The following is a 20,371-nucleotide window of genomic DNA, read 5'->3' on the forward strand; positions in this document are numbered from 1 at the left end:
AATGGATAGAAAAACAAGATCCAACTTTAAATTATTAATCTATGTTGTTTAACAAATTCACTTTAAATATGAGATGGACTGACACATTAGCTACAACAATGATATGTCAAGTATATTAATCATGAAGGTCATGCAGGATTAGGCAACATTTTGTTCTTTTTTTGGATAATGTCATCATGGGATAGAGAAAATTTGCTGCACTTAAACTAATGGAGGGTTGCTAGGAGTCAGAACAGTGAACACTAGTCAAAATAGTAAATTGTGAATGAGAGCTCAAGGGGATAGGAGTGGGGGTAGAAGGGTATGGAAGGGTAGGGGGGAAATGACAGGGTCCTACAATTTGGTGGGTGGAGGGAGCGGGCAAAGGAAATGGGAATGATCTGTGAGGATGTAGAAAGACAGAGTAATGTGGGCATGTTCCAATGATGATTAATTTTATACAACAAAAAGTATAGGAATGATAATGTCAATGAAGAAATGTAGGGGAGAAATCTGCATAATAAAAAAGAAAACTAGAGTAGCTACATAAATTTCAGACAAAACAGGTTTCAGCATAAAAGTAAATATCAGATGTTAAGAGGAATATTACACAATGATAAAGGAGTGAATTCTTTAAGAATTCTATAGGAATAAAGAATTCTAAAGGAGTTATTGGAGTAATTTATGATCAAGGAGTCAGTACTAATTCTTAATGTGAATGCATTCAGAAAGACAAACATTAAAAATAAAACAGAGTCTGAAAAAATATACAGGTAAGCCTCCATGTGATAAGTTGAAAACTTGCTAGCACAATGAGCTCTCAAGCTGATCAATGATCATGAAGGTGGTAGTGCAGGAACATTTTATTCTGTTACATATAAGGTCATAATGAATCAGCTCAGACTTAATAGTATCTAATAGCAAAAACATATATGCTTCACAACATAGCCTTAATATCTATCATAAGACAATATATAGAGAACTGTAAAAAGAAATTAATATTGAAGTTGTAGACTATAATAGTCATCAGTATGTGGTAGGTGTTGTGTGTCACCAAGTTGGAACTAACCCATTGCTGACCCACCAGCAGGTTTTGCAAGGCATTAAATTGCATGAATGGAGATTGTCCATCCTTCTTCCAAGGAGCAGTTGGTGGATTCAAGCTGTGTGCCTTTGGGATTACAGCACAGCTTCTTATCACCAGACCACTAGAGTTCCCTACCCATCAATATCAATTATTTAATTTTTAGAAACATAATGTGGAAATTATCAAATAATATCATTAATATCACATAAAAGCAAAATACTGCTAAAAACCATTTAAAACTGACTAGAATAGTACATAGACAGGAAACTGCCAGAAGTTCAAGCAGGGTTTAGAAGAGGTCATGGCACCATGTCAGATGGATCCTGGCGGAAAGTAAGGAATACCAGAAGAATGTCTATTTGTGCTTTATTGAATATGCAAAGGCATTGATCAAATGGATCATAACGAGTTGTGGCTAACATTCAGAAGAATGGGAGTCCCAGAGCATTTAACTGTGCTTGTGTGAAACCAATACCTGGACAGGAGACTGTTGTGTGAACAGAACAGGGAAACACTGCATGGTTTAGAATTAAGAACGGAGTGCATCAGAGTTGTATTCTCTCTCCATACCTATTCAATCTGCATGCTGAGCAAATTATTTGAGAAGGTAGACTCTATAAAGAGAAATATGGCATCAGGATGAGAGGGAGACTCATCAATAACCAGTGTTATTAGATGACATAACCTCGCTTGGTCAAAGTGAGGTGGACTTAAAGCACTTGTTGCAGAAGATCAAGAATACAGCCTTCAATATGGTTTGCATCTCAATGTCAAGAAAACAAAGATTCTTAACACTGGACTGATGGACAACATGATGATAGATGGAGAAGATATTGAAACTGTCAACTTTTATTTTACTTGGATTCACAATAAACACCCGTGGCTCTAGCAGTCAGGAAATAAGACACATTCCCCTGGGAAAGTCTGCAGTTAGAGACTTCTCCAAATTACTGAGGAGTAATAACATCAGTCTGAGGACTAAGGTGTTTCTGATTCAGTCCATGATCTTTCTGATCACTTGCTATGCATCTGAGAGCTGGACAATAAAGATGACAGAAGAATTGATGCCTTTTGTACTGTGGTGTTGGAAAAGAGCACTGAAAATCCATGGATAGTCAAAAGAACCAATAAATATGTCTTGGAGAGGGTGCAGTCAGATTGCTCTTTGGAGACAAGGTTGATGAGACTTTGGCACCCATACTATGGGCATGTTCCTTAATGAGGGACATGATACTTGGAAGGATGGAGGGTCAGCAAAGGAGAGGAAGACCCTTGACCAGGTGACTTGACATAGTAACAGCTGCAATGGTCTCTGGTGTGTCAGGAAGTGTGAAGAGGGCACAGTATAGGACAGGGTTCAGATCTTTTGTTCATTGGGTCACAAGGAGTTGTACTTGACCGCACCTAACAGCATTAACAATTTTTAAAAGTCAAACTCATTGCCATTGAGTTGATATACTAACTCATTGCAACCCTCCTTCAGGTTTCTAAAGTCATTAAGTCCTAGTGGAAGGAGACTTATCTCCTGGGAGTTGTTAGTGAATTTTCATCATTAGAGATGCAGCCTTTTTGAACAGCAACATTACCTACTAAGGACTACTGAACGGAATAATTCCACTGATCAATTTTATTTAATTTTTGTCTTATAAACCACTTATTCCAGTAAATAACAGCATACACTCTTCTTAAGATTACACAGAACATCTACAAATACAGACTTAATTCTGGACCACAAAACATACCTTAAAAATTGAACAGAAATCTTTCCAAGTATGCTTTCAAAGCATAGTGCAATTAAACTAGAAATTAATAAGCAGCAAGAAAGATGGAAAATTTCCCAACATTTAGAGATTAACCAAAACAATTCTAAGACATGGATCAAATAATGAATCTCAGAATTATTTTAACAAAAGGAAAAAACAGAAATGAAAATTTGTGGAATGCAGTGAAAATAATGCTTAGAGGAAAACTTACAAGATATTAAATGTAAATACAAAAAAAAACAACACCCCAACCCATACATAAAATTATCGAAGTGTTCTCCTTAAGAAAATGAGAAAGAAAAAATGAAAATATTAAAAATTTTAGAAAATCAGACCAAAAGCAATGAAAATAATAGAGTAAATCAGCAAACCAAAACCTGGTTCTTCGAAGAGAACAATTAAATGGATAGAATATATAGAAACGAAAGAGGGGTTATTAATTACTAATGCCCTATAATATTAAGGAGATAATATAGGAATATTGTAAATAACTACGTTCACAAATATGATATGCTTGATAAGAGACTGATTTCTTGAAAGGCACAATCTACCGAAACTTACACAAGGAAAAAGAGATAATCAGAAAAGGGGTATCTGTTTAAGAAATGGAACAAATAATTACTAATCTTTATGCTTGGTCTGGCTGTAGAGGTGGTGAGAAGTGGTCACTGGTACTTTCTCAGCCACTGGCCAACTAATTCCTTGCAATTACTTCCAGAAAACCAAAGCATGTGGTTCTTGTTGTTGTTAGATGACAGTGAGTTAGTTGTTCCAACTCAATGCACAAAGAAATCATTTCCCAGCCCTATGTCATCATCACATTCACTGTTATTAGTCCACTGCTGCAGCCATTGTGCCAAAGCATTACTGTGGTTCTTCCTTCTCCACAGACTCTCTACTTGATTAATCCTGTGGTTTTTCTCAAGAAACTGATCTCTTTCGAAAACATGTACAAAGTACATAAGATGGCAGTGTCATCGTCCTTGTTTCTCTCACTTTTTCTGAGTGTACTTCTCCTAAGAGAGATTGTTCATTCTTCTGCTATTCCATAGTACATTTCATACTATTCCCCAACACCATGATGCACTTAATATCTTCATTACCACCATAATTCAATTCTTCTTCAGTTTTCCATATTCATTATCCAGCTTTTGCATACAGCTTTCAGGACTGAAAATAACGTGCCTTGAGTCAGTTGCGTCTTAATCCCCAAAGTGGATCTTTGTTCTTGCAGTATAGTTGATGTAACTCTTCTCTACATAATCTTTTTAACTTTTTTTGATGGGGTAGGGTTATGTGGCCTACTAAGGAAGCCAGAGAGTTTGGTAATAGTATTAATAAGGTACATGGTATCCTTGTAGGGTGAGACCATGCAAATAAGATGTATAGAATGCTAACACTAAGGTTGGTCAGATCGAAAATTAATCATGTAGGGGCTCAAGGATAGTTAAAAATACAGTGAATCTTTCAGATTTGAGATTCCTGAATGGAGCATCTCCTTCATCAAAGGACTCACTGAACAGAACTCCTCTTTCTTCTTGATGGAAAAATTCTTAGCAAACCAAGGTTAGAAGGGACCTTCCTCAACTTGAAATTTAATTTCTACAGAAAACTTACCACTACCATTATATTTAATGTTGGTGTTAGGTGCTGCCATGCTTACATTACTATTAGCTACCTTATGAATAACAAATATGGACTTTGATCTATGTTGTTTTTATGTGCCTTTGGGTATCTTGTGACTCATAGCAATCATATGTACATCAGCTCTGAACCCTGTCCTATCCCGAGCCAGTCTCACTGACTCTAACACACCTGCCCCCATAACACCAGTTACTGTATCAATCTATCTCATCCCAGGTCTTCCTCTCCTGTGCTGTCCATCGACTCTTCCAAGCATGATGTCCTTCCCCAAAGTCTGGTCCCTCCTGGTCACATGACCAAAGTATGTGAGATGGAGCTTCGAAATCCTAGCCTCTAAGGAAAAACTTTCACCCTTTCCAAGACAGACCTATTTGTTCTGATAGTCCATGGTATATTCAAGACTCTTGTCCAGCACCACAACTCAAAGGCATGGATTCTCCTTTTGTCATCCAGCTCTCTGATATACAGTATGCACACAGCAAGACATTATTTCAGAAATCTTTCTAACGAAAAAGGGGGAACTAGTTTCAAACGTTTCATTTTATAAAGATACAATTTGATTTTCAGAAATTCTATAACATGAAGTTTCCTTTTCTAACAGAGCATAAGACTGTTATCATTTTTCCTAAACATTCCTCTCTCACTTGATCCCCACACATACTTATCCTATAAAACAAATCAATTCAGTGTCTGCTTATTTCATATATTTTAAACAGCAAATTCCTAAAGCATAGGAATTACAACCTCTGGATAGCCTGCAATGTTTCTCAGTTCTACCTCAGCCAAGAAGCAGTAAGCCAACTGCTAAACTGAGTGTATGCATATGGCTACCAGTGAAGGAGAGCCAGAAAAATCACCATCCTGCCGTTCTAACCACTAATGGAAAGGACTATGTGAGAAATCCTGAGTATACTGAAAAAAAAAACACCTTAATATTGAGAATACATTAGTATCACATTTTGAAAATTTTCAAAGTACCTTCAAATTACAATTTTATTTTATTCTGCATGTATCACATTATGAAAAAATTCAATAATGTTTCTTTTCAGAGAGAAATAAGATATGGATGACATGATGCTCCAATAGTTTTAATCAATTATGTGCTTATTTCATTGAATCATGTGCCAGGACATAGTGAAATGTTGTTGTTGTTACATGCCGTTGAGTCGTTTGCAACTCATAGCAACCCTATGTACACCAGCCCTAAACCCTCTATCCTGTGCCAATCACATTGCCTCCGACACACCTAACCCGATTACCTGAGTGAAATATTAAAAAATATAAAATTTTTTCTTCATAATAATGGAAAAACTCAGTCCTTATCACTTTCCTTCTAATTGATCCAAGGTTGGGAGTAATGAAGTACTGTATTATTAGGGTAATTTATCATTATTAATATTAATATATTATATTTATATATGATTGTTCAAAGATTTCGTTTGCTTGGCTCTACATTCAACACACCTGGCAACATCAGCCAGGAAATTAAAAGACATATTGTGATGGGAAGTCTGCTGTTAGGGACCTCTCCAAAGTACTGAAGAGCAATGGTGTCACTCTGGAGACTAAGGTGCATGTGATACAGGCCATGGTCTTTGCAATTACTTGTTACGCGTCAGAGAGTTGGACAATGACTAGGGAGGAGAGAAGGGGAATTGATGCCTTTGAGCTGTGGTGCTGGAGAAGAGTATTGAATGTACCATGGACTGCCAAGAAAACAAACAGGTTCATCCTGGAGAGAGTTAAACTGGGTGGCTCCTTGGAGGCAAGGATTCCAAGGCTTCATCTGACATACTGTGGATATGTTGGAAGGAGTCCTTGGACAGGGACATCATGCTTGGGAGGGTGGAGGGACAGCACAGGAGAGGAAGGCCCTCTATGCGGTAGATTGATTCAGTGATTGGGGTAATCGGGATGGGTGTATCGGAGAGAGTGTGATTGGCACAGAAGAGACCAGAGTTTACGGCTGTTGTACATAGGGTCACTATGAGTCGCAAGTGATATAACATTATAAATTATATATAATTAAGATATAATCAATCTATATTAATAGCTGAGAATTTGTCTTGTAATACTAACTGCCCATATATCCAGTGTGCTCTAGGGCACATATTTCTTGAAAGGACTAATAGCAAAGTTAATTGAACAATGTATGTAAGTGAGGCAATGAATCATAATGGAAAGAAGCATCTATGTCTTTGAATTGTGGTATTAGAAAAGTAATTGTTTAGAAGAGGCTATGACACTAGGGATATTATACCTAATATTAGAAAAACAACAGATCTAAACCCTATCCTATGCTGAGCCATCCTTATTATTTGGCACACTTGAACTCATTGCTGCTGTCACTGTCATTCCATCTCACTAAGGGTTTCTTCTTTTTCTGACGCTCCATCTTTCCAAGCATGATGTCTTTTTCCAAAAAATAGCCTCTAACAACATGCCCAAAGTAAATCAGATGAAGCTTGACCATCTTTGCCTCCAAACAGTGCTTTGGCTTCAGTTTCTCCAAGACAGATCTGTTTGTTCTTTTGGCAGCACATTTCTCCAACTCCAGGACTCAAACGTATGAAATTATTCTTTTGTCATATTTATTCCTTGTCCAGCTCTCAGATGCCTAACAAATTATTAGAAAATCATGGCTGAAATCAGGTAGAAAATCATGGCTTGAATCAGGCACACCTTAGTCTTTAAACCTATCTGCTCGTCAGGACTTCAGAGAACAGACTTCCCCAATGTTAAACATCTCTTGATTTCTTGACTGCTGGTTACAGGGGTGCTGATTATGGGTCCACAAAAGATCAAATTACTGGAAATTTCAAACTTTTCTCCATTTATCATGATGTTCCTGTTGGCCTAGTGGTAAGGATTTGTTTTCTTGATGCTGTAAAGTAATCCATATTGAAGGTTGTAGTCCTTGACCTTCTGCATTAAGCACTTCATGTCCTCACTTTTAGCAAGCAAAGAACAAAGGTTCTTGATAAGTCTTTCTCCAATACTGATGCATACTCTTCTTCATAAAGTCCAGCTTCTTGAATGATTTGCTCAGCATACAGATTGAAAGGTATAGAGAAAGGATAGGGCCCTGAAACATACTTTTCTTTATTTTAAACCATGCAGAGATCCCTTGCTTTTTTCTGACAATGGCTACTTGGTCTAGGTATAGGCTTTGTGTAAGCAAAATTAAGTGTTTTGTAATCCCTATTATTCTCAGTATTAGCCATAGTTTGTTATACATACTTGTTTATTTGGTCTGAAATTATCTATAACAGACTGCCTTGTCTTTACAAATAAACCCTTTTATACGGAAAAAATTATTACCGTTTTTCTGAAACAGCATCAATTTTCAAAAGCAGCTGTGGCAACAGAAATTAATTTGCACTGGAATTTTGGCTTCAAGGCCAACACCACCTTGAATATTTGGCTAGTTTCCTCAAACCCCTAAGTTGGACAAACACCAGAAATTTAAAAAAAATAAAAATTAAAAGGATAATTTAAAATTTTTGTAACACCTCTCCATCAAAGGTGATACTTGTCAATTGCCAAGAAAGCAAAAGATCCAAATTGAACTGGTAATTGGTAAAATATTCAATGCCTGAATTTGTCAGTAGTTAAAAATAAAGGAAAACTGAATTTTAATGATACATTCTATTGAGAATGACAGAGCTATATATTCTTTCAATTTTGCAGAAGACTTTTGTTTTATTTCCAGTATTGCTTCTTTACTAACTATACTTCTTAAGAGAAAAGGCTTAATTAAGAATTGCTTATTGGCATCTTGAAAATTGCTTAACCACTACCAACAAACAATTTTTATCTTTTCATATGTCCTTTTTGCACTATTCCTCATCTTTGCTTTTCTTTCTGGACATTCAGGAAAAGTAAGCAATTACTTATGACTTGTATTGAGTTATAGCTTTTATATATATCCATAAACACAGCACTTGTCTGTCAATTTGCTTTACTCGGGTAACTTGCAGGTCACTGTGATGCTAAAAGCTATGTCATTGGTGGGTGAAAAACCAGAAAGATCACCCACAGTGGACATGTTTTAGTAGACCTCTCAGATTAAGATAGACTAGGTAGAAAGATTTGTCTTAGGTAGCAGGTCTCTGAAAAATATAAATAGTAGAAGAACATTAATATAGTAGTAGAGATAAAATTATGCCAGTAATGAAAAACAGAATGGTGTTCTATTCAAAGTTAAAAATACAATTTCATGTTCTATCCTGAAGTACAATGTGATAGATTATCCATACACATACAATAAAGATATGTTAATATGATTATTATTCAACTATACACACCAGAAAGAGGGGAAATTGAGGATTTTTACCACATTTTGCAATCCAAAACTGACCGAATATGTGATTAAGATGCATCAATGATAACTTCAGCTGGAATGCAGAAGTTGGAAACAATGAAGAAGAAATGATAGAAAGTATGGGGCTTGGTGACAGTTATGAGGTCAGAAATATAATGATCAAATTTTGCACTTTCATATATTTATTAAAAATATCATTTGAAAAAACCCCACAAACAGTAACACCTGGACTGCAGAGAACCTAGATTGACTACATCTGTGGAAGAAAGCATTCGGGAAGATCAATATGAGCTGATAAATCAGGCCAGGGGCAGACTGTGGAACAGACCATCATTTACTCATATGCAAGTTCAAATTAAGGCTGAAGAAAAGAAGCACATGAGAACCAAAATAATGATCTTGAGTCTGTCCCTCTTGAATTTAAAACAATTATCTTAAAAATATGTTTGAAGCATTGAACACCAATAACTGATGCCCAGATGAGTTGTGAAATGACAGCAAGGATATCAAACATAAAAAGAGCAAAAGGTCATTATAAATTAAAAAGAAAAAGGGGGGGAACCAAAATTAATCTCAAAGGAGACTCTAAATTGCATGAGAGTGCTGAGAAGCCAAAACAAGGTGAAGAGATGCTGAATTTAAAGAGCTGAGAGAAGATTTCAAAAAGCAGCTCAGGAAAACAATGTATTACAGAATGTGCAGAGGGCTGGAACTAGAAAAGGGAAAGGGAAGTACTTGCTTGTCATTTCTCAAACTGAAAGAACTGAAAACAAATTCCAGCCACAAGTTGAAATACTGAGAGATGCTATCGGCAAAATCTTGAATGACCCTGGAGGCATCAAAAGATGATGAAGAGAATATACAGAGTCACTAAACCGAAAGGATTTGATATAATCAAGGGAATTCTGGTGGTGTAGTGGTAATAAGCTGTGCTGCAAGCCCAAAGGCATGCTGCTCGAGGCCACTAGCTGCTCTGTGAGAGGATGGGCAGTCTCCTCTCATGTGATTAACTGCCTCTGAGAACTCACCAAAGGGTCAGCTATGAGTTAGTTCCAACTTACCATACACCACAATAACATCATATGATAAGAGCCAGTGGAAATTAATAAATTCAAGCTACATGGAAAGCATGGGCAAAAAATAAGGCCCAAGGATCAATGAGATACCAACTGACATATTTTGATTAAGATGCAGCTCTGCATGTGATTACCAATCTATGTCAAGAAATTTGTAGGATAGCTGCCTATCTAACTGACTACAAGAGATTCATATTTGATCTTATTCCCAAGAAATGTGATCCAACAGGATGTGTAAATTATCAAACACTATCAATATCACAGGCAAGTAAAATACTGTTGAATATAATTAAAAAATGGTTAGAATAGTACATAAAGAATCAGTCAGAAACTCAAGATGAATTTAAAAGAAGCCACAGTCCCAGGACATTATCTGCTGTTAGATGGATATTAGTTGGAGTTAAGTATATCAGAAGATGCCTATTATGCTTTACTGACTTTGCAAAGTCATTTAACTATACAGAACATAACAAATTAAGGTCAACATTAAGAAGAATGGAATCCAAGAGCACTTAATTTTGCTCATGCAAAGCTTATACCTAGACTAAGTGTCTGTTGTGCAAACAGTGTAAGAAAATATGTGTTTTTAAAACTAAGAAAGGTATATTCAGGGTTGTATTCTTTTTCCATACTGATTCAATCTGTAGGCTGAACAAATAATTTTAAAAAGCTGGAGTATATAAAGAAAACGTGGCATCAAAATTGGAGGAAGACTCTTCAATAACCTATGTAATACAGATGACACAAACTTGCTTCTTGAACATGAGGAGAAGTGAAGCCTTGCGGCAGAAGATCAAAGGATACAGCCTTCAATATGGATTACATCTCAACATCAATTAAACAAAAATTCTCACTACTGGATAGATAGACAACATCATAATAGAGGGAGAAAAGACTAACATTGTCGATGATTTCATCTTACTTGGATCCATAATCAACACCTTTGGTATCAGCACTCAGAAGATTAGGAAACATGCTATACTGGAAAAATCTGCAGTTTAGAGACCTCTCCAAATAATTGAGAGACAATGAGGTCAGTTTGAGGACTAACATGTGCCTGATTCAAACCATGATCTTTGCAATAAGTTGCTATGCATCTGAAAGCTAGACAATGAATTAGGATGACAGAAGAACTGATGTCGTTGAGCTGTAGTGTTAGAGAATAGTACTGAATATCTCATGGACTGCCAAAAGAACAAAGAAATAGGCCTTGGGAAAGGTACATACAGAGTGTTCCTTGTTGCAAGGAGAGACTATTCCTTGGGAAGGTGGAGAGTAGGCAAAAGTGAGGCAGATTGACACAATGGATTGACACCATGCTTACAGCAATGTGCTCAATTAAGCCAGAGAATGGCCTAGAATAGGACAGAGTTTAGAACTGTTGTTCATAGGGTCACTATTGTTTGTACCCAACGGCATTTAACAACATAAGTATATGCCTGCAATTTGAAAATATCCTTTCCTTATTCCTGAATTAAAAGAAACAGGTGACAATCAACTTATATAGGTTATCTACCTCATTTTGTTTTTCTATCTTTGCAAAAGCCAAACTGGTCTTAATATATTCCTTCTTTTGGCCTCTCTTTTTAAAAATCCATTCTTCCTCTAATGCCACAAGGAATCAATGAGCTTTCAATTTCAAGAACTACCCAGGAAAGGTTTCTGCTATCACATATATTTACTCATACACATATACATTCTCTCCCTCTCTCCCTCCCTCTCACGTTTTCAACCAGGTTAGTAATCCTGAAACACAATCTGTTCCTTTTTTTATCAAGGTGATATAAAAAACTTAGCAATGCCATTATAGAAGCTAAAGAAAATAATGTACAAAATATCAGAGATGTCACTATGACTTTGAAAAGGTAAAAATTGAAGGCCGGAGAGGTTGAAAATGCTCATCTATATGTTACATACACATTCACATGCACAGCTGATGTTGTGATCCTCAACCTGTGAACAGTGTGGCCCTGAAGACTAGGTGTTATTGAAAATATCATATAAACTTGCTATCTTTCTAAAAAACTTGGTTTTGTTTATTCATTAATTTTTGCTTGGAGTAATTTTCATATCCAAATAAACAGATATGTTAGGGATTAATATAACATTCTGTATCTACTTTATTAATTCATAAAACCTGCAAGATAATTACATGATTGTAATGAATGCTTACAATGCCTTACTATTGCCTGAATCACTGTCCTTCCTTTTTAACATTAATTTGAAAACCAAGTTTGAAAAGCACTGCACTATATCATTGAATATAAAAAAAGGGAAGAACTATTAAAACTCAAATTTTGAAAATATTCTTTTATTGCTCCTTATGTCAATTCATTGTGGGGTTGGGACCAACTCACAGTTGACCCTTCATTGGGCTTCTGAGGTTAGAAAGCAATCACACAGGAAGAGACTGCTCATCTTTCTCCCTCGGAATCACTGGTAAATTTGAACCACCAGACAGGTTCAGTGTTTGGGTCAGCAGCACAACTTCCTACAAACTAGACCACCAGAGCTACCTACTAAAGTAGAAAAAAAATGTTTTAGAAGACAAAAGCTTAGTAAGCATGAACAAACTACCCTAAATATAAAGGAGATTATAGAAATATAACCCAGCTACATTAGCTCTCTGAACACTATGGGGCTTAGGAACACTCACTCTATCCTGAAGTTGAAAATTTTAACTTCCCCAAACCTTATAATAATGTTGGTGGTGTTGTTGTTGTTAGGTGCTGTTGAGTCGTAGACAACTCATGGTGACCCTATGAACAAAAGGCCTGAGCACTGTTCATACATAGAGTTTCTGGAGGCAAGCCATTAGATTAATAATAAGAGGCTACAGATGGCTGAAGTCTTACCAATGACATAAACAGTCAATTAGCACATATGTTGTATATGTTTTATAGTTTGCTTACACATAAGTTTCATTTTTAATATCAGATAGAACGTATTTTGCAAAGAGTATCAAGTTTTGGTGCCTACTGGCATAACTTCATTGATGACTTCATACATTTCCTTTTCTTTATTTATAGTGGTCCTTATGCTGGATTCATCTTGAAATGGTGTACAACCACAGCTGCAGATTTCAGCCTATAGTATTTATCAAGCAATTCAACATATTCCTGTCAGGTCCTGATTTTTCTATTGCTGGCATCACTAGGGAGCTCTGGGGCCCTACTGGTAAGAAGTTGTGCTGCCAGCCCAAAGGCACAGCATTCAAATCTTATCAGCTGCTCCATGGGAGAAAGATGCGCAACATGCTTTTGTGCAATGAACTGCCTCTAAAAGCCCACTACAGGGTCAGCTATGAGTGATTTCTGACTTTATGGTACACAATGACAACAACCAGAGGCATCATAGCTTTTCATGTAAGTCATATAATGATATTCAAGATTTATAGCATTGCTTTAAATAGGATAAAAACCACAGGAGGACCTTTAACTGTAATGTACAATTGACTGAAGAGACTACTCATGAGGAAATCATTAGTAAGACATGGGGTTAGAAAAACCCCACATCTAACTGGGTCTATGTAGTTCCAACTTGAGCAGTTCAAGAAGCAACTGCATATGGAAGAAGTCTTGTATGGTTATTGGAAAAGTCACTTTTAAAAAAAAAACAAAACTATCCCTTCCAAACTTAAAATTATGACCTTTTAAATAAAGCTTTTCAAAACTTCTGACTAAACAGGGAAAGATATTTAAAAAGTAGGAAAGAATAAGGATAAAAAAGATAAGGGAGTTAGAAATCACTTTTCCTTGTGCCAAGGGGGAGGGCGGATAGAGAATCCATCAGCTTGTTCGGGTTTGACACTCAATTTGTAGCCAGCAATCTAATTCTATCAACTCAAGCCTTCATGCATGAGTGCATCATTGGCTTCTGAATTAGAGACTAACATTACTCAATTAACTTTGCCACTAGTCCTTTCAAGAAATATGCTTAGCCCTGACACACTGTATCTCAATTCTAACATGAGAATGTCAACTGTGAAGCTAAATTTAAAATTTCAGTTCTTTCCCCCGCCTTAGCCCTTCCCACACTTACTACAAATTTGAAGAATACGAATTCAGGAAAGGACTTTTATCCTAAATAAATACGCTGTGCATTCTAGGCTTATTGGCAGGTCTCATTGTTTTAATTACTTGAAGCCTGTCAAAACAGCGGCTGATGCACATGAAGAAGGAAATCTTTGCCTTGCATTCTACATTTACTTTAGAGAAGGTAAATGTTTACTTTGCCAGGATGGGAAGCGATGGAGTGATCTGGCAAAGCAAGTCTCTATACTTGGCATCTCAAACTCAGTGGTCTTTCTAAGCCTGCAAGCCCACTTCAAACTGAGGTACAGAAGGAAGACTCCATCAAATATGCTGAATCACATAACATTCCCTCTATACACACATTACATATCATTCTCACATATGTTTATCAGGGATCCTTAGTAATTAGCACATTAGTACATTTGGCGGTGCTGACAATTGTGATCATTCTACCAAAAGCATGCTAGAGGTAAATGTTAGTCTGTTTCAGACAGAGTGTCAACCAATTACCTGGGCTTAGGAAACACAAACACCACACACCAGAAAGCATTTTAGAATATGAGTGTTAGTTTATTGACAACACACACATTTTTTTAGCTGATATAAGCGATGACAAGTATTTTTACGACAATCAGTGGTCAAACTACAATTGACAATAACCAATGTCTTTGTAAGGGAGATGGAGGGGAGGGGAGAGGAAAGGAGGCAGAGACAATGAATGAGAATCGATATAGCAATATTGAGGGTATGTCCTGAGGGAATATAAAGATTTTACTTTGAAAACTTCCTACTTTTCTTAAAAGTCAAAATATTCACTTGAATATAAAGTGACTCTAACTTGTGTACCACTGAATCAGAACTGACGTATAGCTGGCGAGCCAATATATTTTCAGGAGGCAGTAAATCACATGGGAGGAGACTGTCCACCTTTCTCTCACTGGGAAGCTGGTGGATTCAAACTATACGACCTTCAGGTGGGCAGTGCAGCTCCTTACCACTAGGCCAACAGATCTCCATAAACTTTCACTAGATAATTTGTTGTTGTTGTTGTTGTTATGTGCCGTCGAGTTGCTTGCGACTCATAGCGACCCTTTGTACAACAGCCCTAAACCCAGCTCTATCCTGTGCCAATCTCATTGCCTCCGACACACCCATCCTGATTACCCCAGTCACTGAATCAATCCACCTCATAGAGGGTCTTCCCCTCCTGCGCTGTCCCTCCACTCTACCCAGCATGATGTCCCTCTCCAAAGACCTATCTCTCCTTACAACACGTCCAAAGTATGTCAGACAAAGCCCCAGAATCCTTGCCTCCAAGGAGCAGCCTGGTTTAACCCTCTCTAGGATGAATCTATTTGTTTTCTTGGCAGTCCATGGTACATTCAGTACTCTTCTCCAGCACCGCAGCTCAAAGGCATCAATTCTCCTTCTATCCTCCCTAGTCATTGTCCAACTCTGATGCATAATAAGTGATTGCAAAAACCATGGCCTGTATCAGGCGCACCTTAGTCTCCAGAGAGACACCGTAGCTTTTGAGTACTTTAGGGAGGTCCCTAACCGCAGACTTTCCCATCACAATACGTTTTTTTATTTCCTGGCTACTGGTGCCAAGAGTGTTGACTGTGGAGCCGAGCAAACTGAAGCTGTGAACAATCTCAATCTCTTCACTATCCATCCTGATGCTATCAATTGATCCAATGGTGAGAATTTTTGTCTTCTGGACATTGAACCTCAGTCCATATTGAAGGCTGCAATCCTTGACCCTCTGCAGTAAGTGCATGAGGTCCTCCTCAGTTTCAGTGAGCAGGGTTGTGTCATCTGCATAACGCAGATTGTTGATAGATCGTCCACCAATCCTAACGCCACACTTCTCATAGAGCCCAGCCTCTCGGATAATCTGCTCAGGTTGAAATTAATTAAAATAAGTACAACTTAAAATACTGTAATATTACAACAATTTAAAAAAAAACACTCATAAACTGCAGCCCTCCAGATTTTCAGAGGTTATTAAGTGCATGCCAAGCGTCAAGGACTCTCCTTCATACAGTCCCTATGAGTCACCTGCAACTCGACGGCACTTAACAACAATAATATCAACAGAGAGAGAAAGAGAGAGAGATCAGCTGGCCCAGTGGACAGAAGGCGATGCTACCAAACCAAAGGTGGGTGACTTTTAATTTGTGGCCCTCAGGCCAGTCTTTCATTGTTTTTGTTCAGACATTCCTCTAGGTCATATAGCCCTGGTGTACAAGTTGCCGTACAGTGGTCACTTGTGGTTGCTGTGAGGCTAAACACTGTGACACTGATGTGTCAAATGTGTTAATCGTTGGCTACCCAATGCAGACAGAGAGTGGGGTGGAGCTCCCCGATTAAAACAAGCTTGGAAGGAGGAGTGGCATCCAATTCCGTAATAGCTTAGCTCCGGAAACCCTATGAACCTGGAGAGAGGATGAGAGACACCCAAGTGTCAAGGACTTTCCTTCATAGGGTCGCTATGAGGACTCTCCTTCATAGGGTCGCTATGAGTCACCTGCTACTCGACGGCACTTAACAACAACAACAACATTAACTGCACAGGAGGAGACCATCCACCTTTCTCCTTTGGAGCCCGAAATGTCAGAGGAGTACTATTTTTCGGTTAGCAGCATAACTCTATGGAGTGCATCTAGAAGGCCGTTACAATAATATCAACAAATATTTGGATAGCTACTTTGTGTCAGGTATTATTCTAAGTAACTTGAATGTAATAATTTATTTACTACAACGCCAACCCTTGAGATTATATCTCTTTGTACAGTTGTGCAAATTAAGAAGGTAAATAATTTATCAAGGTTGCTAAATTCACACAGCTGGCAGTCAACATATCAGAGGGTGTCAGAGCTCTTGTCCTTGACATCTGGCCACACGACTGTCCATTCCAGAAAATGGTCAGTATGATATTATTTGCCCCAAATTCCAATTTGATCTTGAGAGTGGGAAAAATATAAATGATTTTCTAGGTTTATTATCAAGTCTCATAGAGACCTCTAAAATTCACACAGGCCAGGGACAAAATCAGAAATACCTGATTCTACCCACTGCAGATTTCAAGCTGGCTCCCTACTGGTGCTTCTCTGCTGAGTGTTTGTGGAGAAATTAGATTGTTTAAGTCCTTTAAAATACCCACAGCTCAGATGACATACCTCCTTGGACTCATGGGAAACTCACCGCCATTTCTGCGATGCATTCAAATAAGAAGCTGCAGTTACATTCCAAGAAGTATATTTTCTTGCAAAGCTTTTTTTTCTCCCCCCTAAAAAAAGTCTCCTTATAAAACTGATATAATGTCTCTGATAGAAACTGAACAAGTGGTATGATGGCTATGCAAGGACATTGTATATCCATCTTAATAAAGAACTATATGGGCATGAATTCAGTATTGTTACAGTCCACTTTCAACACTGCAATAGCCAGTGGTTGTTTTCATGAACCATGAGAAAAACTCTTGAAATTGTCCCTCATGCATATCAAACCAATGTGATATGTGGGTTACAAGGTTTTAGGAAAACAATCCAATGTTGAAATAGAAAAGCCACTGTTTATGAGTGTATAGATGACAGGGAACTGGGTAATTATTTAAAAGCCTATAGTTGCTCACTGTCATTCTTAACTAAATCAAAGTGAACACAAATACAGGTAGGTAAAAGGTAGAAAAATAAGCCTACTCAATGAAGGTTTAAGAACCACAGGATTTCAGAGTTGGAAAGAGCTTTAATGGAGGAGTCCAATATCTGCATTTTGAATAAATAAAACAAAACTTAAGGTCAGCAGAATTTGTTCTTGGTACACTGGTGTTACCTCTCTCTTAGTGTGAGGAATCACTCCGCAGGACAGAATGTTGGGTAAGAACACAATCGGATGCTACAGAGAAGTCTGAGCAGCTTAGTTTTCAAGAGATAGGTAGGTATAGAGCAGCCCATAGAGGTAGCTGGTTTTGGAGATACACCAGCACACTAAGAGTGATAGCTTGATACTCAAGGCACAATGAAATTAAGTGGTTATCTGTAAGTCAAATGGTAAAAAGAGGTCTAAGGCTAGAAGCAGGAAATATTAATTACATCCATCAGCTAGTGACTGGTGACATTAGTAAAAACAGTTGCACAAGTAATAAAGCTGTAAAAAAAAATCATGGGCAGAAGACCACATGCAATAAGTTTGAGGAAAGGAAAAAAATGTAGATGCAGGCAAAGAAATGCTTCCTAGAAGACAGTAAAGAATAACCATAATAAATTATTCTGTAGAAAACAAAGAAATTCTGGTCGAAGCTCAAGTGGATGGCGCAGCTTTGGCTGGAGCAAACTCACTGGCTGCTCTGAGGTTGGGTCGATTCTAAAGCAACAAAGAGTCATACAGCTAAGTGAAGTGGTTCTCGTAGTCCAAGGTTTTACTTTCAGGGTTTTTTGGGGTTGTTTTTTTTTTCTTTTTTTTAATCCAAGTGGAGCTTATTTTAATAAATGATGTAATGTTAGAAAAGTTCGCTTATTGCCTAGGGTAAATTTTGAATGAATGAATAATAAACTGCAAGGCCCAGGCCTAGACCCTTCAGTCATGAAGACCTTACACAAGCCATCGCTGGCAGCTCAGACCTTCCCACCCACTCCCTTCCCTTCACTCCTCACTCACTAGAACAGTTTCCTCATTCTCCAGATCCTTCCACCAGCTTCAGAAATTAGGTTCTCACGCCATCAGGAAACGCTGAGGAGATTAATGGGGAGGGGTTAACTATCTCCAATCTTGCAGAGGCTGGCAGTTGCTTAGCTTTGCCAACTCTGGTGTTTGGGTTTGTTTTTTTTTTTTTTTTTTTTTTTTTTTGCTTGGCTTCTGCCAGAGGCAAAAGCAAGCGGACGAAACTGGTGATTAAAAAGAAAGAAAGAAAAAGAAAAGACAAGGAAAAAACCCAAACCCCCCAAGCCATCACCCTTTAAAAGAAGGAAAAGAAATAAGAAGGTTAAAAAGACTTAGGGAAGATCACTGCTGAAACCTAACTAGAGAGGCTATAGAATTGAATGGCATTTATGTGCATTTGTTTTGGATTATGTGGATTACCTTTTTTCATGGATCATCAAGTTTCTTTCCAAATGGGGCTTCCTTCTACACAAATCCAGCCCCTGGTACCTGAGTTCCTGGGCACGAGGACCTCTCTGTGCAAATTTGATTATTGTTCTTTTCTCCAGTAAGAGACCACCAAGATGGCATTATCTGAAAAGCCATCCTGCCCTGACCTTTTAGCAACATTTTTAGCAATCTTTAACCATTAGGACTGAGGATAACATTTTTCAAATTGCATGAGGTACATGTTCAAATATATCATTTTACGTATAATCTTAAAGATCTACATTCCCTCTTTTAGGGGAGGAATAAGAATCCTCTGAATTACCAACGTTACTCAGAATTTGGTCATTTAAATTCTCAGCAGCAGCAAAGTGACATCTGTCTTCTTTGAAGTCAACCACTCATAAATGTTCACCATTTCTCCCCTAAAAGTGTCAGATAACACTATCTGTTTCTGATAAAGACGGATTCATTCAACAAGCAATCATACGCATTCAATATACCCTTCCTGATGATTGGCTGGTTGCTGAGATGATCAAGTTGAATGAAGTATAAAAATCTGTCTTGTAAGAGAGTATACAGTAGATGAAAAGGAGCAAATAGAGTTTGTTTTGTTAAATTTTCATAATCTGGTATGAGGTTTGTTTAATATTCTTCCTCAAAGACCAAGGCATAGGATATGGTAATGATGTGGTAATGATGTGTTATCAGCAAAGCTACTTTATCATAAACAAACAAAAAAGTACAGAGACACTGCTTTATGAAATAAAATTTCTAGATTAAAAAAAGACAATTGCTTCATCTAAAAGAGCATTACATGAAAATATAGGAAATACAAGCCAACCCTGCCACATCCAGTTCCAGGAAGCTGTAATAATAAAACATACAATGCCAACATTAACCACAAAATCTTACCTCACTAGCAATAACAATGAAATCTTACCTGACTTGCCCACTCCTGCTCTCCCAAATATTGCCAGTTTGACCTCTGCACTCTTAGCCATGATGAGTGTCGCTTGACTGTGCACTGTTGGTAAAACTAAGGAGCCGAGGAAATCTTTCTGGTTCCAGCTTTTGGTTTCACCATATCATTGCAAATCTTTGCAACTGTAGAAGAGTCTGCAGTCTTTGAACAAAAGAGGTTTGAGAATTCGTGACTGACTGGAGGAAATATTCCTTAAATACTTATAATGTGCCAGCTAATATCCCCGTTGCCAACATTTTCTAATTTGGTCTTTACCACCACCCTGGGAGACTGGGAGAGGGGTATAGGAGTTTATTATGAACTAGTCAAATAATAAATGGAAGAGTGAGACCTTGCATTTCAGTTTGGTTACAAAATGTGTGCTTTCACTACACACAATAACAGTTTA

At 37.6% G+C, this 20,371-nt stretch overlaps 1 protein-coding gene across 2 annotated transcripts in view; it reads right to left on the bottom strand.

Moving 5' to 3' along the window:
- The window catches only part of RERG (RAS-like, estrogen-regulated, growth inhibitor), a 216,424-nt gene extending 196,422 nt beyond the window's left edge, over window positions 1-20,002 (bottom strand). For both annotated transcript variants that reach the window (XM_006888434.1, XM_006888433.1), the window contains exon 1: window positions 19,942-20,002. In XM_006888434.1, the coding sequence (XP_006888496.1) occupies window positions 19,942-20,002 (61 nt within the window). The remainder of the gene's footprint in view (window positions 1-19,941) is intronic.
- Window positions 20,003-20,371: the final 369 nt, after the last annotated feature.

This window comes from Elephantulus edwardii, unplaced genomic scaffold, assembly GCF_000299155.1.
Source record: "Elephantulus edwardii isolate Elephantulus edwardi_28Jun2011 unplaced genomic scaffold, EleEdw1.0 scaffold00067, whole genome shotgun sequence".
NCBI classification, from domain to species: Eukaryota; Metazoa; Chordata; class Mammalia; order Macroscelidea; family Macroscelididae; genus Elephantulus; species Elephantulus edwardii.